This window comes from Grammomys surdaster, unplaced genomic scaffold (genome assembly GCF_004785775.1).
Source record: "Grammomys surdaster isolate TR1022 unplaced genomic scaffold, NIH_TR_1.0 125977, whole genome shotgun sequence".
In the NCBI taxonomy this organism is placed as follows: Eukaryota; Metazoa; Chordata; class Mammalia; order Rodentia; family Muridae; genus Grammomys; species Grammomys surdaster.
In genome coordinates, this window is record NW_021620793.1 from 879,599 (window position 1) to 902,378 (window position 22,780).

Genomic DNA, 22,780 nt, shown 5'->3' on the forward strand with positions numbered 1-22,780 from the left:
ACAGGTGACATCCATACCCACTATACAGGTGACATCCATACCCACTACACAGGTGACATCCATACCCACTACACAGGTGACATCCATACCCACTATACAGGTGACATCCATACCCACTATACAGGTGACATGCTCACAGAGGGAGAGGTGATGAGGAAGTCAAGATTGGGGCTGGAGGGCTTACATCTTCCCTTGCCTCTTGGTGCAGAAGAGGGGACAGGAAGTCAACCCCAGATCACCAACATTTCCTGTTTCTAAGACACACAAGAAGGGAAGGACAAACCCCATGGCTGCCCTGTTCCCACGCAGAGACAAGAGGGCCCTAAGCAATGCTCACTTTCAAAAACAGTGGCTATTGTCTTGGACAGCCTTTCCCAATCCACAGGGAACCCCTTCTCTTCTCCTGGGGAAAGAAGAAGCGTCAGGGTTGGAGGTGGCTCAGTGGGCAAGGTACACGTGAGACTGAAGACTTAAGTTTAAGTCTCTGGAACACATGGGAAGCCGGGCATGGTGGTGTGTCTGCTCTCGTTTGGTGAGATGCAACCCGGAAACAGGAGGCTCCCCAGAAGCTCTAGGGACAGCTACCCTAGAGTAGGCAGTATGATGATGGGGTCTCGGAGTAGAGGAGGGGGCCACCAACCCCCGAGGCTGCTGTCCCACCTCTACACGTACGCCATGCACACCCGTACTTGCTCTCGTGCGCACAAACGTGTCCACCGTCCTAAGTGGTCGGAAGGGCTGAAGGCCACACTGCTCAGAGTATTGCCAGTACCCGCCATGATTCTGATCCCTACCCTGCAGCACCATGTAATCTCTCACTCGCCCGGCTTTCACTGAGATGCAGGTGCCGATTAACGCTGCTCTTGACCCTGGGTCATCCAGGGCTGAAGTGAAATTCCAGGCAGGCCATGGAGTGAACCCAGGTCCTCCTCGGAGCCCCCCACTCCTGAGAAGGCTAGATCTATGACAAAAAACACCAGGAATCTGGGCACGCATCCCTCCCCCCTTGACTGGAATCCCCCGCCAGGCATCCCCCCCAACCCGTCACACACAATAGCCTCTCTCTCCCGGGCCTGAGTGTGGCTTCACTTGGCTCCATAATGTTACACCGCTAATAAGATTAAAACGTATCTCCCTCTCACACCATCGATTCATAGCCCTGATTTACCTCAGCTTCGCGGCCGCTACAAAACGGATGTGCGGGCCGACACCTTAATCTCTATCCATCTCCAGGGTGGCAGCAAATAACTGCTAATTAATACCTTTCTGCCTCCAGTCGCCTGCCAGCTCCGAGGGACATCAATACACATGGCTCCCTGCCACCTACCCCACGGTGCCCTCGCTGGAGCCTGAGGGACCGGAGGCGAACGGAGCCAGTGGAGCTGACCAAGCGAGGGGTGGGTCCTCGGTGCTCTGCTCCACTCCCACCCCATCAACACACACAATCGGCTAGCAGGAAGCAGAAGTGTAATCAGGAGTGGTGGATAGACACTGGGGCTCCCCTAAACACAGCACCCGCCATGGAGCTCTTCAGAAAGCCATCCAGGGTTGGTCTGGCATGTTTTTGGTCCCATCTCGGGCCCTGGGTCTGTTGTTTGTTTGTTGTGGTTTTTTTTTTATTTTTGTTTTGACTGAGAATGCTTTGTTTCTGACATGCAAGGCCATAGGGCACCAGGGACCTGCAGGTGACAGATAAGGACCCACAGAGAACGAGGCCAGTGACTAACACACATCTTTGACGAGAGCTTTGTGGAGCTGAGCTTTGACTCTTCCCTTCGTCCCCTTGTTCAGCTCAAAGACCCCTCCTCTGAGAAGCCACCCTGGATTATCCTTCCTTCCACCCCAAGCCCTTCACTGACTCCTGTCCTGGTGTATTCTGTTCGCTGCAGGGCCACAGCCAGATGTTTGCAGCTGCTTTATCTGCTGCGGTGTCGGTCCTGGGGTCCTGGTCAGTGCCACATTGGCCAGCACATGGTAAATCAGTGTCAGATAAGCAAATTGCAGATACCAACACTGGCAGTAATAATACAGAGAACAAGATGCCCTCCTCCCTCCTTTCTGCTAAAGACACCCCCAGCCCTTCAGGAAGGCTCCATAGACACTGCTATCATACGTGTTCAATGGCTCCTTCCACCCTCCGTGACCCTATTCAGCAGTGTGGACAGGGTGCTGCTTCATCAGATACAACCAGATGTTGGTACTCTCTCAGGTCCCAAACCCAAACTCACGAGCAGCAGAGTGAGCACCGGTCATCCCTGGGGACAGCAAGGGACAGAGAGTAACTCCTCTTGGGAGAGGACATTGGTCTGGTACTAGATTTACAGAGATCCCAAGGGAAGGGTCATGAACTCAAGACTAGGGGCATGTACCCTGTGCTGTGTGACTCTGGCTGGGTCCCTCAGCCTCTCTGAGCCCATCCTCCACATGGCTACTACAAGACCAGATGGGTTAGAACTGTGCGAACACCTCACAGGGCTCTCCCACTGGAGTCCGTGTGCATCTGCAGGGTTTCCTCCTCACAGAAGCACGTAACACGTGGCTCTGGCCCTGCTCTGAGAGGAGGGGTGGGAACAGCCAGCAGCTGTGCCAGCCAGAGCCAGCTCGGTGCTCTTAATAAAACACAATGAAGCGTGGGATCCTAGGACATTTCTGCTAATTCAAGGCTCCCGTGAGGCGAGGCGGGGCTGTAGGTTGGCAGTGGGGAGGGCGGGGCACGGGGGTTGTCTTAGGGGAGGGTGAGGAGATGGAGAGGCACAACCCCACAGCAACCCCACGATGCTGCCCTCGAGGTGGGGAAGAATCTGAGGCATTTATGTCCCTCCTGGTGGCCTGGGACAACTCATGGCTCCCTAGGCCTCCATGTTCCCAGTGTGGAACCTGCCTCTTTTAGCCTGAGGTTGGGACCACCCCTCACCCTCCTGTCCTCACCCCTGAAGGCTATATTACTTTCAAAGTGGAGCCTGGGAAGCCTCGCCCAGGAAAGCAGAACATGAATCCCCACATCAGGAATGAGCCACCCCTCAGCTATCATTATGGCCGATGTGCCCTCCCACAGTGGTACCTGGGGATTCTGAGATGCAGAGTCTGGAAGCTGTGAACTGATCAGATATTGGATACCCTTTCCTGCTTCCAAGATTTCCCACAACTCACTGGACTTCCTTTCCTTCACTGTAAAACTGTGAGCCCGGCCTCTGGCCACGTGGTCCTGCCGTGGCGACCGACTGGTGTGTCGCTCTTGTTTGCAGCTCCAGAACTTGAAGCACAGCAGATGGGACCTTCCACACAGAACCCACACGTGGCCATCGCTTCTTTCTGCCGCCTTCTTGCTCCTTGCAGGTGCCTCTCCCCTCTCATGGAGACCCGTGTTCTCTAGTTCTGCTCTTGAGGAGGCAGCTCAAGGGGAAAGCCTCTACCTTAGTCTCATTCCCCACATATCCAGTGTCTGCCGTGCCACTTGTAATACAGTGGAAATCCAGTAAATGCTTGTTGGAGAAAGATGTGTGTGTGTGTGTGTGTGTGTGTGTGTGTATGGGTGGATGGGTGGATGGATGAGTAGGTGGATGGGTGGATGTGTGGGTGGGTGGGTGGATGGATGGATGGGTGGATGGGTGGGTTGGTTTGTGGGTGGGTGTGGGTGGGTGTGTGGGTGGATGGGCAGGTGGATGGATGGGTGGGTGGATGGATGGATGGATGGATGGATGGATGGATGGATGGGTGGATAGTTGGGTGGATGGATATGTGGGTGAACCCATGAGTGGATGAGAGGTAAATGTATAATACATGGGCAGACAGAGGCAGTAGACAGGAGGTCCTAGAGCCCCAGAGCCCCACCTGAAGCCACACGGAGCCTAACAGAACTCAAGTTAAACTATGCTAGCTGAGAGACAAGCAGGCAGAAAACATGACCACACACTAGACACGCTACCATGAGAAAGTGACTTAACATCTCTGGGCTGCTGCTGATTCCACATCAGCATGTGCTTGGCAGAGGAAGGCATCCTAGGAGTGAATTCAACCAGTTGAGAGCAGATACAGCGTTGGACACAAAGAGGATGCCTGGTGGGCATTTGCTGTTGGTACCACTTGCAGTTGACCTGGGCCTGAGACCCTCCATCTTGGACCATGAGTCCAGAACTGTGCCCTGGTGCACACAGCTCATGGAAGACCCAGCAACCGCTGGCCCAGAGGTCCGTTCTGAGGGAAAGGAGACACTCACGTATTCCAGGATGGAGCTGCGAATGCTCGTCTCAATCCCTCTGCCTGTTGCTGTGACTAAAACCCGCCAGCAAAAGCAGTTAGGAGGAGTTGAGTTTCCAGCTCAAGGGTGCAGTCAGTTGTATTTTCTTAAATCCTAATTGGGGGTTTCTACCCCACCTTTGATCATTCAGCTCACAGATAACAGGCACAAAGCTTTTATATTAATAATAAGCCTTAGATAGCACTAAAGCTGGGCAGATATCTATTCCCTAAGCTATTAGAATCTACTTCCCCATCAATAACCCCTAAGTTATAGCTTGTCATGTGCCATCTGGGCCGCTCTTAACTCCAACAGGCTGGCCCTCACGGCCATGTTTAAATGGCTCACCTACCCCATGGTGTCTTCTCCTCTCTCCCTCTTCTCTCCTCTTCCTGGTCTTCCTCAGACCCCAAGCCCTGGGACTGAAACCCCACCTATCTCTCTTCTGCCCAGCTATAGGCTGCAGGCATCTTTATTCACCAATCAGGGATAACTTTGGGGTGGGGCAATGTTACAGAGCATCACTTGGGTCTATGTGAGAATCTCCTTGACCCGGGGGCAAGCAGGGCCAGTATTTATCATTACGATACGTAGCAACAGAGCTCAACAGCCATTCATCATGGCAGGGAAGTCACGTCTGCAGGAGTGTGAGGCGGCTAGTCCCATGGCATCCATGATTAGAAAGCAGGGAGAGATGGACACGGGTGCTCAGCTCACTGCCTCCCCTGTATTTTCTCCAGGACTTCAGGTATAGGGTGTCATTCCACCTTAATGACTTCACTGGGATAACTTCTTGATGACACGCTGAAGGCTCACTTAATCTAGACAATTCCCGCAGACATGCCTGGGACTTGTCTTCTAGGCAATTCCAGGTCCTGTCAAGTTGGCTATGAGTGCCAGGGAAACCACCACAGAGCAAGTCTAGCTGACTTGAAGCCACCTGAGACCTGCGGTGTGACAGCCCATCTCACTTCATTCTCTCTTTCTCAGAACTCCAGGTGCCCCAGGCCCTTTGCAGACTCAGATCTTGGTTTTTGTAGCTCCCAGGTTTTCCATGCAGACTCCTATACAATCTTCAAGACCCAATCATGTATGGCCCTCTGCAGCAATCTTTGGCTTGCCCATACATCAGTGACTTTCCCAGCCTGCCATGCATCAGTGACTTCTCTAGCCTGTGTCCTGCCCCCGATGGACTCGGTAGGTCTTCCCATTTTAGAATTTCTAATAGCAATCATTGATTCTTGAGTGTTTGTCCACTTGAGAACAACAATCTTACAAGCTTTAGCCTCAATCCAAGCACAGGGCTCAACCTAGAGCTGTTGGTCACAGAAGTGGCAGGTGGGCACTCCACACACTCGCGGCATTGGGGTACCTCTCTTCTCTCTTACATCTACCCTTGAAAAGGATCCTACAGGGGCGGGGGGACACGTTTCATCTCAAAAGACTGCAGTGTCTCGAGCAAGTGGCCTATCCCCTCTCAGTCCATCTATAAACCGTGGGTGCCTGCAGCAGAGGAAACACCAGCTGAGACTGTAGGAGCTCTTGTGGACACAGAGGAGGCTTGCCTTTTACACTCTGATGTGGAAGATTCCTGGGTCGCTCAGATCCACCCTTCAGTGTTACAAGAGAGTAGCTGAGAGACTGTATGGGGTGAGGTGTTTCATAGACATCAGCTCCCGGGGCTCAGGACACTCAGGCTGGGGTCTTCCCAGCAAACCAGCCCCTTTTTGAGGTTTCTGCAGCCACTGAGGACAATTAGAAACTATCTCTTAGAAAGCCAGCCTCACGCGTGTTTGAGAACGAGCTATGAATGATTCACCCGGTTTCGCAAGGTGTCCGTCATACCCAGAGCGACACAGATGAACGCGTGGAGTCACTTCAGCTTGACTTTCAAGGATGTATCATGTGAAGAACAGTATGTTTGGGTGTGCCAGGAACGAAGGCCATGGAAAGCGGACTTGAGTTGGCTACCTCTGCAGAGTACTAGGCAGGCAGCATCCACTAGCACTCAATACCCGGGGAAATGGGATTCTTGGACGACCGAGCCCTTTGCCCAAGGAATATGTACAGTGACTCACTCACTGTCTTAGTCAGGGTTTCTATTCCTGCACAAAACATCATGACCAAGAAGCAAGTTGGGGAAGAAAGGGTTTATTCAGCTTACACTTTCACATTCCTGTTCATCACCAAAGGAAGTCAGGACAGGAACTCACACAGGGCAGGAACCTGGACGCAGGAGCTGATGCAGAGGCCATGAAGGGGTGCTGCTTATTGGCTTGCTTCCCCTGGCTTGCTCAGCTTGCTTTCTTATAGAACCCAGGACTACTAGCCCAGGGATGGCACCACCCACAATGGGCTGGGACCTCCCACCGTTGATCACTAATTGAGAAAATGCCTTACAGTTGGATCTCATGGAGGCCTTCACTCAAGGGAAGCTCCTTTCTCTGTGATAACTCCAGCTTGTGTCAAGTTGACACACAAAACTAGCCAGTACACTCACAGAACACAGAAGTGGATCCTTGTTAAAGAATTTGAACAGTTTGGTGCAGAGAAAAGGCAATAGATTGGAAATATCACCTGCTACAACTTAGACCTCAAGGTGGCGCCAGAAGTCTCAAAGGATCACGCAGGTCACACAGCCAGGAGGGGGTGGGTAGGGGGGGAGGAAAGGGCTGGGATAGGATCCACTCAGAAGCAGAGCCAATGGCAGTGCTGGCTGCACGGACAGATGAAAGGTAGCTTGGGGCAAGGGAGTTCTGTCTTACCCCCCAGCACTTCAGAGAAGGTGCCAGAGAAGAAATTGATGCTGGCATTTGTCACGGCAATTTTCGCAGAGCACGGTGTGCATAAGCTTCTCCTGAGTTTCAACTGGCAAAATTAGCCGCCATCAAAGTCAATTTGAACCTTCGGGTAGATGGAGGAGGGGTTTGGAATGGAGAAGACGGGGGTCAGGAAGCAGGGAGCTGAGTGGGCGGGTGTGGGATGTTCTCAGGGGAGACTTTGGGGTCAGCTACTCCCTACTAAGAGTGCCCTAAAAAAGCCAGTAAGTAAAGCCACCTCACTGGCTCACTCAGGGACCTTCCCCCCCCAACCCCCCGCCGTCCGAGCTTGTCAGGCAGAGTAGCGGCTGGGGCATACCTGCTTGGAGTAGTGAGGTTGCAGCCTGTTGGTGATGAATGTGATTTGGGTGGCTGCTGGTTAAGAGCCGGTGGGGATGTGAGGAGAGAAGATCAGAATGGATCTAAGAGGAAAGAACGTCTCTGTGGGAAACAGAGGGGAAAATGGACTGGAAATGACGAATCAGCGGGCCCTGGGGTGAAGTCATCCATCAGCGAGACGTCTGTGGATCAGGGGGCTAGGGATGCTGAAGCATCCAGAGTTGGAAGAACATGTGGCAAAGACCGTCACAGGCCAGCGTGGAAGCTGGCAACCCTTACACACACTGTGATGTCCTAGAGAAGCAAGGTCACCTCCTTCCTGGCTCAGGGGAAACCCGTCATGGTGGGCCCTGTCACCGTGCTGCTGTCAACGTGGAGAGTCCGTTAGCGTTGTGTTAGCATTAGTGTACCAAGCCCATCGCTCACCCCCACCACCATCACATCAGGCCTCCACAGAGAGCATCTCTCCCTTGACAAATGGGGAAACTGAGGCTGGAACAGGCATGGGCGACTTCTCCCGTGCCCGCAGTAAAGCTCTCTCTTGCCCTTGCCTATGTGCTGAGTACCTCGGAGGCTGACCTGGGACTTTCAGCTGTTGCTCAGTGGGTACCAGCTGCACACCCCACAGGAAACTTTTCCCTCTTTAGGTCCCTGCCAAGTCCCCTCTGTCCAGGCCACCTTGCCCTCAGACAGCTGCTATGCATATTGCTTCCTGGTCTCCATGGTTCTCCCAGGCTACTGGGGACCCAGTCCCTGCATAAACAACCCTGAGGTGGCCCCTGCCCTGGGCCCTCATGCCTCCCTGAGGCACTCACAGATCATACAGGCTGTTCCCCTGAGACCCAAGCCTGTTGCTTCCTCCCCGCCCGACCCCGTGCCCACCGCTCCCTCCCGCTGCCATCTCCGCAGACTACCTGATCCGCACCACCTGCTCTGCCTCGAATTTAACATTTTTCTTTACCTCTGCTCGTTGTTTACTTAGATAAAGCCACTTTAAAGAAAGAGAGAGAATTTAAATCCCAGCCCCAAATGGCAAGCCAACAGCAGCTGCTTTAAATAGACCAAGGAGCCAATGGTCAAGAGAACCAGACTGGAGCATGAGGCCTTGTGGCCCCAGTGAGGCAATGCTGTCATCTTTAGACAGGGCCCTGCTATGTAGCCTAGGCTAGCCTGGTACTTGCTACGTAGCCCAGGATAGCCTATGACATATAATCTCCCTGCCTCAGCCTCAAGGGTTCTAAGATAACAAGTAGGCCCAGCCCAGCCCAGCCCAGCTTCTGGCTCATTATATTTTTGCTGAACACCCGGGTAGGCTATAAGGTGATGGCAGAGATCTCAAGATAGCTGGCATCCCCTGAGGTGTTGTCCTGGGCCGGGAAGGACAGCCTCAAAAAGGAAAGATATAAGAGTATCTGCCCCAACCCCACTTGTAGTGACATCACCTGTCCCCACTGCAAAGGACCACGGCACTGTCCTGCCCACCCGTTGGGCTTGCTGAGGTAGACATGTCCCTCTGAACCCTCCCACACAGGGGCCGGCCGTCAGTCACCAGCACCTATGAAAGTCTCGCCAAGGAGAGACTGAATTTTGTTAGTTCATTCTGTCACATGGACACTGAGAAACCATTTAGTATTTATCTTTCTAATGTGAGTGCATGTGTATAAGTGTGAGATTGTGTGTATGTGTATATGTGTGCACGTATGTATGTGTGTATTATGCAAGTCTATGTGTGTATTTGTGTGTGTATTCATTTGTCTATGTATATATGTGTATGTGTATATATGTATATTTGTATGTATGTATGTTTGTGTACACGTTTGTATTGTGTATGTATATATGTATGTATGTGTGTATGTGTGTGTATGTATGTATGTGTGTGTATGTATGTGTGTGTATGTATGTATGTGTATATTCACGTGTATGTGTGTGTATGTATGTGTGTGTATGTATGTATGTGTATGTATGTATATGTGTGTGTATGTATGTATGTACGTATGTATGTGTATGTATGTATGTGTGTATGTGTATGTATGTATGTATGTATGTATGTATGTATGTGTATATTCATGTGTATTTGTGTGTATGTACAGGTGTATCCCCTGACCTCCATGTGGGCATATGTGGAGACCAGAGACTGATGCTGGGAAGTCTGTTTTCAGTTTCCTCTCCACAGCTTCTTAAGGACCCTGGAGGCTCTCTTTTGGCTAGATTGTGAAGTCAGCAAGCCCCTGGGATCCACCCGTCTCTGTCCTTCTTACCCCCCAGTCCTGAGATTGTGGGGGTGCACAATGCCTGGCTTTCTCATAGATTCTGGGGATCCCACAGAAAGCACTCTACCCATCTCTCTGGGACCACAGCCATGGCATTCATCGGCTGTGGCCCTAGACTGTTCGTCCCATGAAGGCCAGGGCAAGCCCACTCATTCTCCTTTGGATTTACAGAACCCGATGTGGTGCCTGGTCCCAGAACCCTTCCATCTTCACCTGCTGCACAGGGAGGACAGAAGCAGGAGGAGGGGAGATCTAGCTGGTTCCTCAGCCAAGAAGGCACTCTCTGCACTTCAGGATATCCTAGAAGCCACTAACCCTGCCCTCTCAGGCTCTCTAGCCTCAGGAGCCTCCACACAGGCTGCCTGCCTCTGCCTCACCCCACCTTGAGCTCCCCAGGCAGGCGGCAGGCCCCATCCCCCGCACCCCCATCCACACCGCTTCCCCTCCCAGCAAGTAGCGACCCACTTTTCCGCAGCAGAAGGAAACAAAGAAGTCTTTGTGAAGTGGCCATCACGGCTGTCCCCACTGTGCTCCTTCCGCCCCTGCCTGGGACAGTAAGTGCCCCGTGACAATTAGCAGCTGTTCACCTGCTCTCTGGAGCTAGGCACCTGGCCTTTGGCTATTATACATCTTGGATTTCTGCTTGACAAAATACCAGCCAGGCTGGCTTAGGTGAGGAGGCATGAGTGCCAGCTACAAATGCAGTTGCCAGCCCCCTGCCTTTTCCCAGCCTGGCCTTTGTACCCCAGAGCCTCTGTGCTGCCCATCTAGCCCAGCAAAATGCCAGGGCAGACCAGAGGACACCTTCCTTTTGGGTGAGGTGAGTGAGAGGGAAGGAAGGACGGAGCTGGCTGGGGAGACAATGGTAGTGCCCACGACTAGAGACAAGCAAGGCCATCAGAGGAGCCTCCACAGTAACAGAAACAAAAGGGCAAAGGGGACAGCCTGGGGAAGGAACAAATACCCAGCAGCTCAGCTGCCTTACCCTCTGGCGGCTCCAGTGATTTATGAGGCTGTGGACTGCCCATCCCTAACATATGCCAGGTGTGCTGCCAAATCCCCGCCAAGAACTGGAACATCCACCCCCCTCCCACAGACACACACAACTCTTCTCACTGGACTCTTCAGGCATGGGGAACTGGGACACGCCCCACACACACACCTGCAATACTCTACATGTGCCAGCATGTGCTTAAGAAACAGTCCTTCCTATCCCTTGCCTCTGGGTTCACATTACTAACAGGGAGGACAAGCCAGGTCAGATGTACTAGGGTCCGGCTTACTGAGAGGCTGAGGCAGGAGGATTGTGCAAGCTCAAGGCCAGCAGAAGCAATGTACTGAATGAACCCCTATATCAAAAAGAAAAAGGTCCCGGTGTAGTAGTATGAATCTCCATTCCCAGCACTCAGGAGGCAGAGGCAGGAGGATCTCTGTAAGTTTGAATCCAGCTTGGTCTACATTAAAAAGTTCCAGGACAGCCAGGGCTACATAGAGCAAGTCCATCTAAACAACAACAATGACAAAAACAATAATAACAATAGCGCTGGAGGAGGCCAAGCTCAGAAGCTTACTCACCTATCACACACAAGGCCTTGAGTCCTGAAATAAGTAAAATTAAAAATAAATAGATAAAAACAAAACAGTGAGAAGAACAGAAACCGCCCCCCCCCGGACTCCAACACGCTGCAGCTCTGAGAGCTTGGGACTCAGGAGGTTCTTCACAATGCCAGCCTGGGTCTGTGCTGTGTCACCTTGCCTCGGCACTCACTGGGCAGGCCTTGTGGATACAGCAGCCACGTCCCACACACCTGTCCTGCACCAGGCATCATGGCTTCCTCCTGTCACCTGACATGCCTTTGGGGAAACCAAGGCTGAGAGCAATGACTGTCGCCGTCGTGGTCCATGTTGGAGACAAGCCCTGACCAGTCAGGTGCCTTATAGAGATCCAGAAGTTTCTCCATGGACAACCATCAATCTTTGTTTGGGCTGTGCAGACGTGGAAGGTCCCAGTCAGAACATGGGGAGCCATGGGCAGTCCCTGAAGGGTAGGATACCTTCCTAGAGACTACCTCATCTCTGGGAGCCCCAACAACCATTCATCATCAAACAGAGGTTCCAGAGTCCCCAGAAACAGGGACAAACTCACTTTGGCTCCCAGGCTACAAGCACTGAGCAGATCCTGGGCCTGGCTAATAGGCTCCGCCTACGGTCCATCCACAATCCAACGTCCAGCTCAATCTCTGGCTCCCACTTTCAGGCTCAGTGGCATAATTTTGTTCTTCAGTCTTCCTTAGACTTCTCTGTCGTAACAGGCATGTCCAGCATCTTGACAGTGAAAGACACTGCACACACACACACACACACACACACACACACACCTTCTTAAGACTTTAAATTAGTTTATGATTTTGTGTTGGGCCACATTCTTAGCAATTTGAGGCTGGATGTGACCCTGTGACCCCTCGACCGACAGCTCTGATGAGCTTGACTGTGTCATCCTCAAAGCCTTCCTGGGTGAGCTCTCTCATCTTCGGGGGCATGCCTGTGCTGTCTGTTGAATGGTTTACTCTCTCTGACTGTTTTCAAGCCAGGCAGTACCATGTGGGGCGTCCTCACTCTCGGGATCCTCTGTGGAGGTCCCTTTGGGTCTGAGGTGGCTGTAACTAGTGGAGGGCATCCACTGATAGATGCAAAGTCAGGCTGCAGTAGAGTCAAGTGACGGATGGGCTGGTCCATGCAAACTGTCAGAAACTTCCGGACCACACTCCCTAGAACACACTGCGTGGGAAGTGTGTCATGTAACATCTCACCCCTTCCCCAGCCCTGCTTTTTATTTATTTATATTTATTTATGTGAAACAGGCTCTCGTATAGCCCACACCTGCCTCAAACTACATTGGCCTTATGCATGCTAGGCCAACACTCTGACTGAGCCACCCCGCTGTCCCCGACTCTTGCTTTTTAAAAGATGAAGAGACTAAGACCGAGGTAGGCAGTGACAAGCCCAGGTATACTGTGCCAGGCGGTGGCCTGCTCTGAGCCCAGTTCAGGGAAGAAATGGTGGTGAACCCAGCAGGCCTAGCTGTCCTGTTTAGTGTTTTCTAGCCGGTTCTTCTGGAGCCCTGGTTACAGCGCTGACCATTTCTGGATGTCAGTGTATTCAGGACAGCCAGTTTCACATCGGTAAGTAGGGGCTAAGGAGGGACAGGTAAAGAGATGCCTGGTGCACAGTCAGCCTTCTCTCTGCAGGATAGCCTTGCAGGAGCTACCCAAACCTCATAGCTTAGTCTTCAAAATGGGGGTCCATCTCAGAGATAGGGGTTCCAGGAGAATGTAGCACAGACTGTGGGTGCATCTGTGGGAGCCCACTGGCAACAGGAAACCACTTGGTCTTTCCACAGTTTTCTACAGTTGACTGGTCTGCCCAGATACCGGTCAGAGTGTGTGTATGCTGACACACTCTCATACTCCCAGAGGTGGTGGAGACAGCACAGCACCAGGAGACAAGCCAGGCTCAGGGACAACATCATTCATTCATCCGACCACTCCAATGACTTGCCAGGCTTCTGCAAGGGAAGCTCTGTTGCTCCAAAAGAGCAGGAGGCTTTTGTTACCAGGAAGTTTGCTCGCAAGTCCAGATAAACCCCATGAGCTGTAAACCTTGTCAGGCTCTTTTATTGAAACAGAAAGCTGCCTGCTGGGTCCTCTAAGCCGGGACATGAGTATCTAAAGGTTATAGGTGACTTACTGATTCAAATAGCCCTGCGCCGAGCATCCACTATGTGTTAGGGTAAGACACAATAATGAACAGACACAAACAAGGCTCCTGCCCCCACTCCGCAGTAGTGACGGTGTGAGTCTCAGACAGCACAAAGTGGGGCTTGGCCTCCAGGGTAAGGTGGAGCACAGAGATGGAACTGACCACCTCCAGCCAGTTGACCATACATGGTCTTCCCAGTATTACCAGGACCAGAATAATCCTGTTTCACAAACAGGGTCCAGTGCTGTTCTTTGCAGGAAGTTGACATGGACTCCAAAAGAATTCCAGTTCTAGAGGGGCTGAGAAAGAGTCTGGGGAAGTTCCCACCCAACATCTGCCTCTTGAGCTGGACGTACTCAGACTGTGGCTAACACAGGGATCTCCCCCGCCCCAGAACCCTCAGGCTATCAAATGTTCAAACTGGCTCCACCTCACCCCCCTCCCTGAGAGGCAGATCTCACCAACACCAGGCCCTGGAAATGTCAGAGGGGAATTTCTGAGGGCCTCTTTGGCAAGGTGAGTGGTTCTCTGTCTTCCTGACTCTACAGGCCTTTCAGGTTCCAGAGAGTACCTGATGTCTGAGGTCTCACCTGAGGGCCACGCCTGCCTGTCGCTGAGGCCTAGGAGCAGGGAGTGGGCTGGCAGATAGGCCAGCTTTCTTCCTGGGCTGAGATTAAGCCCACACTCCCGGACCCCTCCTCCTGCTGTTTCTCTGCTGCCCTGGGCTCCATTGCATCTGTCTTCTGGTCCTAGCTTTACATCCAGCAGAGACTTCTGTGGAACTTCAATCAGAAAGTAGAGCTTGGGGAATAAGAGCCTTCCTCTCTCCTCTGATTCACTGGAAGCACACAGTAGGGGCCTGACACCCTGTTTGTTCCCTGGAACTTATTCCTAAAAAGGGGCACCTCCTAGGGGTGACACCGCATGTGTCACCATCTGTGGTTGAAATGGAAGGCCCAGAACCCTTAGCACATGCTCCAAGTGGCTGCATCTGCCTCCAGGGACCACAGTGTGGCTGTGTGCAGACTGCCTCAGGCCTGGCAGAGACTCCAGTCTCCACTCACAGAGAGGAGTCACAGCTTATCCGCTGTTTTAAGGAGTGGGGAGGGAAGGGAAGGGAAGAGAAGGGGAGGGGAGGGGAGGAGAGGGTATAAGACAGGGGGCAGGGAAGAGAGGAAAACATACAAGAAGGACAGGAGGGGAAGGGAGGGAAGGGAGGGGGAGGGAAGGAAAAGGATGAGGAGGGGAAGGAAAAGAAGGTAGGGGAAGGGAAGGAAAAGAAAGGAGGGGGAGGAAAAGAAAGGAGGGAGAGGGAGGGAAAAGAAGGGAGGGGAGGGAAAAGAAGAATGAGAGAGACATTCATCTCTTCTGGAACATGAACACACACACACACACACACACACACGGATGAGGTCATGCCTGTTAGCTCTTCTCTTTGCAGATATACCCCGCCCCCCCACCCAGCAGATGCCCACTGATTTTCTTAATGATGACAGTGTCTCTCGGGGACACGCCCTCTCCCATCTGTGCAGATGAACACACTGAATAATTCTTTCACCTTGAGTCTGGTGAAGGATGAAATGTGCACACTGAGACCTGGGTCCCTCAGTCATCCTCAGGGCTGGGCCCAAGGAAAGGAGGGAGTGCCAGTCTTTCCAGGCAGCACAGTGCTGGTCCCCTGCTCACCCATTACTGACTGGGTGACTTTGGCAGTCACTTGAATCTCAGTTTCCTCCTCTGCAAAACAGGACTGGTTTTATGTCTTAGAGAGGGAATAAGTATTAAAGGAAACGTGAAAGAAAAAAGCACATGGCTAGGGAATTCATCACTTCTTCCTCCACTCAAAAGATCCACCTCCCATGGAGCTGTAAGCAGCAGGCAGGGTATCCAGGCCAAGAGGCGTCCTTAGAGGGCCCCGGCCAGCACACCTGGAAGTCTGCTGACAGAGGGAAGGATGGAAAGAGAGCCCCAGGCAAAGCCAGGAGGGAGCTAGAAGGAGTCTGCTTGTCTGTGATTAATCTTAAAGTGTGGAGCCTCAGTTTCCCAATCTGTAACAATAGGTTTGTAAAGCCACCTTGAGTGGGAATGAGGACATATCCATACAATGGAAGCTATGGAGGAGAAGCCCAAATTCAAAATACCACCCAATTCCAGGAAGGGAGTGGTCTTGGTTCGCTTCGAACAAAGACAATTCCAGCTCTAGGCACTGACCTCTAGGGCAGTGCGACAGCATAGCTTCCTGCTCAAGGCACTGGGATTTTAGGGATTGAGATGAAAGCCACAAGCCACAAAATTCAGTGACCCCGGAAGTTGGAAGTCACTCCAAGCCTAACTGAAAAGCCCCAATTATATAAGTTCGACCTCCCAGGAAAATGTTCTTGGGTGTGAGGAGGCGTGGTTTGGAAAGGGGCGGGGCCACGGGGACGTGGACCGGTGAGATAGCCATGCGCCTATTCAGTCCCCAGCAGTGGACGGGAGACGCACAGAGGAGTGTGGTGCCCCCACAAGGCGGGGTTTAGAGAGCCCAGAAAGAGGATCATCTGTGAAGTCGCAGCTCCCCATCGTCGTGAGCCTCAGATCATACCTGATGATACCCAGCTGAGAAACCGGGGCTTGCCTGCCGGTCCCACTCCCTCGACCCGCCCGCCCCCCCCCGCCCCCACGGTCTCCGAAAGGCCACGTCTCTGGACCCTTTAGCTCAAATTAGGTCTTCCCAGAGCCCGCTGCTTTCAGTGGAGAATGTTCCAGATCTTAACCAGGCAAGTCCAAAGAGCCTCACCTCTCCCTCTACCTCCTCAGCCTGGCGCACTTTCTCTCTTTAGGGTCACTGCGCAAGTTCAAACGTGCTGTTTCCTATTGTCCAGTTCAGGGAGTCCCTAGGCGATGTCGGGATGTCGGAGACTGGAGAAACGGGGCCTTCTTGGAAGAGCTTGGTGGTAGGGAAGGGGGTACGGGAGTGTTGCAAAGGGCACACGGCTCTTTTGCTCTGCCACCACTCTGGCTGTGCCCCTCCCGCAGCAGTGACTGTGTCCCTCTCAGGGAAAGCCAGTGTGTTTCCCTCCCATCTCTTCCCGGGCACCCCCTTGGCTGGCTGGCTGGCTGGCTCTGCAAAGCTACACCAGGTGCACAGATCGTGGGCATCGCCGCCTCCTGCAGGAAGGGCGCCCTCCTCCGGCCTAGCCGGTAGGTCACGCCTCGGGAGGACTCTCCTCTTGCTCCCACCTCGCACGGTGACACCTAGCCTGGAGGATTTCGCACCTCTACAGAGAAGAGGAGCCTTGGTGCCTCGGGGTCCCCGTGCCCAGCACAAAGTTTCGAGTCTGAGATCTGGGCCTGAGGAGCTGAGATGCGGCGTCTATTCCCCCACCCCACCCCACCCCCGCCACGTGCCCTGGTTCCATGCGTTCATCCCGGCTCCCGGAGCAAGCGCTTCCCGCAGCCTGCAGAAGCTAGCGAGCCCAGCCAAAGCTCCAGCGCGCCGGAATAGCTCTCCGCAGCCAAGCCACAGACTGGGGGCTCGCTGCTCAGGCGCGAGCTCGCAGGGTGGGGTCCTGACGCAGTCGGGGTTCCCCACCCGGTTCTTCCACCTCCCTTCCCTCGCTTCGTTACACCATGCGCATCACAGATTGAGAAAAAGGGGTACTTCCCGTTCGGTCCCCAACCCCCAATCCTGCTCCCTGCAGCGTCCAGGTGAGGGCTCCAGTGCTTTCCACAGAGCCTAGCGTCTTCTCGATGGCGCTGGAACCCGGATCCTCCCACTTAGAATCTTTCCCTCTGGAGACATCCATCTCAAAGGGGGAGCTCTTGTCCCCAAAGTTACAGCGAGATTGGATATACTTCAGAAAGTATTTGCACCCAGAGCGGGTAGGAGGGACAAAGTACCGGCCTGACATTCCTTTGGGTCACACCAGCCCCTCCTCCACCTCCCAAGGCTCAAATTCTCCCATCAGCGGACCAAGCTCTCTTCGAAGACTTAGAGTCTTGAAGGGTGTCGGTTATTTTAGAGGCACGCCCCTTGGAGGACAATCTCAGAGCTCATACAGATTTTTCTCAGTATGCTGGACAAGATCTGACCCTCCGCCACGGCCTAAATGGGACAGAGGCCAAAGCTCCACGGGAGACAATGCCTACTTTTTCCACACTCTCCCTCCTCCCAGGGTGGCCCTGCTCTGATATCAACACCCGTGGTTGGTTGTGACTTGACCTGGAGAAGGAGCTCCCCACCACCCCCACCCCCGCCCCCACCCTCTGGAATCCCACCTATGACTCTGTTGGCCCTGCCTCCGCCCTGCTGGGCTGGCATCTGTCTCCTGTTCCCTGCCGGGAAGGCACCGGGCCGTCAAGTTCGACTTCCACATTTAAGACCCACCAGAGGGCGGCGCTGGGCAGGATGCCCCTCCTCCCAGGCAGCCCCGACCAGGCACGCTAGAACTGCCCCGCACTGCTGGCTCTGGGGAACCCTTTGAGCTTCAGTTTCCTTCCATCTGGTTCAGCCTAGCCCATGACCAGGCCCATGCAGGACACACGCAGACACGCGAGTTATACTGTTGGACCCCCTCCAGCCCCAGATGTGATCACAGTTCCCTGTGATCCCACCAGAAACCCAAGTTCCCTCGATCTGCACCTGCTCCCAGGCTAAAAGCTTATAGGACCTGAAGTCCAGTACTTCCACGTGTAGGTAGGTACACTCCTGCCCAGCTATAACAGAAATACAGTCACTGGCTGTCACGCAGCCCTCCAGAGACCAGCAAACACAGCCGGGAACGGCGTGAACCGCCACACCTCAGCCATCCTTTTCTTAACAGGCTCACACATGCGGTGACGCTCAGACACTTACCCTGAGGAAGGAGTTCACACCCCAAACACTCAGACTTTATCTCTCATCTCTCCATGTAAGTGATGTAGACCTTCTGTTACCCCTCACACACAGACTCACACACCATCACACAACCCATCTAAATGTACTCCGGTGCCCTCTCCACACATAGCTGATTCTCGGACACTCACAGACCCAACAAAGACACACACACACACACACACACACACACACACACACACACACTGGCACAGATCCACGAGAGCTTTCTCCAAAAGATCTATTCTGTCTTGCCAAGCTTCGCTGCACGGAAGCCCTCCTGGACTCTGCTTACAGCCCGAGACTTCCAGAGCCACTCGGGCCCGCGCCCTTCTCGGTCCCTGCGCGCGTCCCCCGGCCCCGGGCTCCCTCGGGCGCCCGCACACTCACCGCGCGCCAGGTCCAGGATCGCGGCGAGAAGCAGGCAGGAAGCGCGGCAGAGGCTTGGAGCAGCTCGCATGGTGCCCAGGAGCTGGCGGCTCTGGCCGAGGCGGCGGTGGCGGCGGCGGCGATCGCGGTGCCGGCGGTGGGTCCCCTCGCCATGGGCTCAGAAGAGCTTGTGACCCGGGCCACCGGCCTTGGCGGTGACGAGCAGCGAGGGGAGCCGCGGGGACGTCCCCATGCTACCGTGGTCGGGCCTCCAGGCTACCCGGAGCTGCTCTGGGCTGTACCGGGATGCTCCGGGATGCACCACCAGGCTACTCTGGGCTGTACTAGGATGCTCCGGGCTGCACCAGACGTGCCGGCTGCTCTGGGCTGTACCGGACCTGGCTGGGGCGCGCAGCTGCTCCCGGCTGGTCGGCTGCGAGCAGCGCCCACGGCGGCCGGAGTCGGATCCGTGGCGGCAGCGGCGGAGTTTGGAGCCGAAGCTCTGCCCGCGCCGCCGCGCTCTACCCGGCGCTCGCTCTTCTCGCGCCCCCTCCTCTCCCTCCTTCCCTGCTGCCCCGCCCCCGCCCCTCGCGCTGCGCTCGCTGCCGTATTCTACAGACTTTTCTTTAATCCGTTCTGGGCTGTTCGGCTCTCGTCCGCTAAGCCGATTTATTGCAGAGAGGAGAACTCGCCCCCTCCCCCTCGGCTTCTACCCTCTGCCCCCCACCCCCATCACATCACAACTGCTTGCTTGTGAGCCGCATCCTCCCATACACACGCATCAAGCTCCGCTCCACCCGAATCACTCCCCACAACCTCCACCTGGCCGTGTCCCTGGACGCCCCTTTCCCCGGCTCGGTGAATGGTGAATGTAAGCACCCTTCCTCCCTCCAGGAGAGAGATGCTTTTCGCGGAGGGATGTAGATCCTCAGGGCTGGCTTTGACACCTATGAACGTCCTCCTTAGGGGCTTCGGGGCTTCAATGTTACACAAATAAGGGCTACCCTCCACCCCGCGCCCCGTGCAGTACAGCTGCATTGTGCGTGCAAACAGGACCGGACAAGGGAAGCATCCACTTTGTCTTCTGTCAGAGACCAAGATGTCATCTCTATTTTTTTTAAAAAATCAGGTCTGACACCCCAACTCCTCCACCTGAAAACCTAGGTGGGGATGAAACTTGTGTCAGATCGTTGCTTTGATAGCGACCCACAGATGCACACACACCGTTGAGCCTGGGCCCTGGCGTCTCCCACGTGAGGAGGACGCAGGTGATCCTAGCTTTTAGGATGGGGTGGGGTGGAGATACACCAGGGAGACCAGGAGTTAGACCGACAACGTCCAGAATGAACAGCAGAAACAGAGAGTGAATCTGAGCCCCCAAACCAGGACCCAGGTCTCCTTATACTGCACTCTCCAGGGAAGTCCCAGCTCCCCTAGCTTTACTAGGTTGCTGCTTCCTTGTTGCTCAGTTTACTCAGATGGGCAATGGGTACACTGCCAAGGCTGTAGTCCTTGGGAGAGGGGTGGGCAGTGAACAATGGCTTGGCAGGTGCTGCTGGGGGAGAGAGTTGTGCCAGGATGTCCCACGGAGTGACTCGCTCCCCTCCTTTACCCTCCGCAGCCTTTTCGGCACGTGGCCTTTCAAGACAGCTAGCTGCAGATCCGGCTTGCCCAGCCTCCCTGCTCCAGGGAAGGAACGATTTGCATTTATTTAGGTCTGAGCGAATGCCGTTCACCTGACAGGCTTTAGAATGATCCTCTCAGTAAAATAATAATAATGATCGTAATAAACCCTTATAAATAGGTGTTTGATTACAGTTTGTCCCTACGTGGGTATTTTTTTTTTTTTTTGAATCAGACTAATTGGTTGCCTAGCCTGATTGGGCTGGATCTGGCTTGAACACTGGAGTCTTGGGCCTTTATCCTCTCCCTGGCAGTTCCCTCCTGCTCCTCCTCCAAGTCTTATCTTCCCCAAGCTGCTGAGGGTGAGCTTGAGGACACCCCCCCAAATCCCCCCCCAAGCCAGTCATAGGAAGAGCACAACCCTTGCCTGTCTGTTCCAGCCAGTCTCTCCCTCCCACCTCTCTGCTTCTGGCTCAGGAAAAAGCTATCCAAGATTCTAAGCCCTCTGTGTGAGAGGTTCCCTGGCTGAGGAGCTCCAAGCCCAGATGTACTGGGCTAGGCTTACAGGAAATGCATGCGTTGCTGTGTAGCCTTTCACTTTGAGTCCAGTTGCCTTCAGGTGAAGGCCAGGTGGGCGTGGCTTCCTGGCCGCACCTACCCAGCACTGTCATTGGGGGAGGAGCTGAAAGGAGCAGGTTGTACTTGTGGCCTCTGCCTACGTTGGTGATGCTACCTACCCAACAGCCCCATTCTTAACCAGCTGGGAAAGAGGGCCAGGGTGTTGTCTCCCTGGTGTCCTCCAAGAATGGAGAGGGCGGAAAGGAGATAAGAAGTTTGAATCCAAGAAAGTTTGGTTTCGAGGCTGAGGCTCTTGGGCCTGGAGTTTTTATACCTCAATGGACCCATCTTCATTCCCAAATCATCTTCACCTTCCACGCTGTCCTTAAACATTACCCCTGTGTAAAACGTACTGCTCACCCTCGCCCGTGGCACATAGTAGGTCTTCAGTGATTATTGAATGGATGGAAGAATGAATGAAAGGCTGAGGGAGGTTAGATCACTAGTTGGTTTGTTCATTACCTCTGAGCTCAAGCCAGTGCTCAGCGGGTGCTCGGAGGCCAGCTGTAGCCGTGAACCTTCTCAGGGATCCAGGATTGTGAAGCCCATCCCGGCCCACCAAAGAGAAGACATCCCGCCCAGGTGCAGAGTCGGTTTCCCCTGAAGGGACCAGGCTGCCAATGCATGCCTATTACCATATGGTAATGATAATAGCAACAGCCCACCTCCCAGCTCAGCCAAAAGCCCTGCTCCGTCGGCTCCATAAACTACATCTCTGGAGCCCTTTCTTCTGCTGCACAGAAAGGCGACTCCAAAGTGCAGTCAGTTAACAGGGGCTACGGGTAACGTAGGCAAAAGAAAAGTCACCCAGGGCAGCCACAAGGCCTTTAATTTAGTTTATGTCTACAAATGGATGATCTGCTGCCCGCCAGAGGCGGTGTTTGCAGTTTGCTGTCCTGGCACTCAGACTCTTGAGTCACAGTGGGCCACGCCTCTCTCCTGAGCTCTGGCCCAGTAGGAATCAGGGTCCTTTAGACAGCCAAGGTGCAGCTCTCTGCCTGCCCGTCCGCAGCAGTGAGCAGGGCCTAGTCCTCTGTCCTTGGTGCTGAGACGGGCTCTCCCGACAGAGGGTGCTAACGCAAAAGCAACCTTCGCCCTGCTCCAGGAATGGCCACTCTGAGGTCACGACGGAGCTTTAAGTTCTCTTCTCCAGGGAGAGGGTACCACTGGCCCTCACAGCCTGGTTCCCAAAGGGTGGGCTTTGTAGGCTTGGGGACGACTACTCTCTGGAGTAGAGACTATGGGAACCTGCCACTGTGCTGGGCGCTGTCAGAGACTTGGGCCTGTGAAACAGTAACGCATCAGTGTGTGCGGGCACGACTCCTATTTTAAAGATTAGAAGAACAGAGAGGTAAAGCAATTTTTCCAGGGCACAGCTAGTGGTGGATTCAGATTCGAATACAGGATCCATTTCAAGGCTAGAGCTTTTGCGTGCTATCTGCAATAGCCACCCAGGGATGCATACACAGAGGCTTGTGTGTGAATTCACACACACGCCAGATGGAAAACTTTCATGAGTCCATTGTGTCTGTTTATTGTATCATATCTAATCATTGTGAAAGTCCTCCATGGCAACTTCGTGTATGCGTGGCTTACAGATAAGGAAACTGAGTTCCAGAGATGCCAGGAGAATCACGAAGATAGGGTAAGGCAATGATTCTGAGCATAGGGACCAGGTATGGGCTTCCCTGAGCCTAGAGGCTCTCTCTCTCTCTCTCTCTCTCTCTCTCTCTCTCTCTCTCTCTCCTTCTCTCTCTCTCCTTGCTTCTCTTTATGCTGGCAATCAACATCACCAGCAAGCATCTCAGGTAGGGCCAGTTCTTTAATGTTTATGTAAATTAAACACAACCAGAAATGATGGCAATACCCAAATCAATTGTGAGCCAGCCAC

At 53.8% G+C, this 22,780-nt stretch overlaps 1 protein-coding gene across 1 annotated transcript in view; it reads right to left on the reverse strand.

The window, feature by feature from the left end:
* Positions 1–19,182, reverse strand: part of Igsf21 (immunoglobin superfamily member 21) — a 219,745-nt gene extending 200,563 nt beyond the window's left edge. Inside the window, exon 1 of the mRNA XM_028754042.1 lies at positions 18,670–19,182. Within this exon, the coding sequence (XP_028609875.1) occupies positions 18,670–18,739 (70 nt within the window). The 5' untranslated portion in view covers positions 18,740–19,182. The remainder of the gene's footprint in view (positions 1–18,669) is intronic.
* Between the last annotated feature and the right edge of the window lie 3,598 nt (positions 19,183–22,780).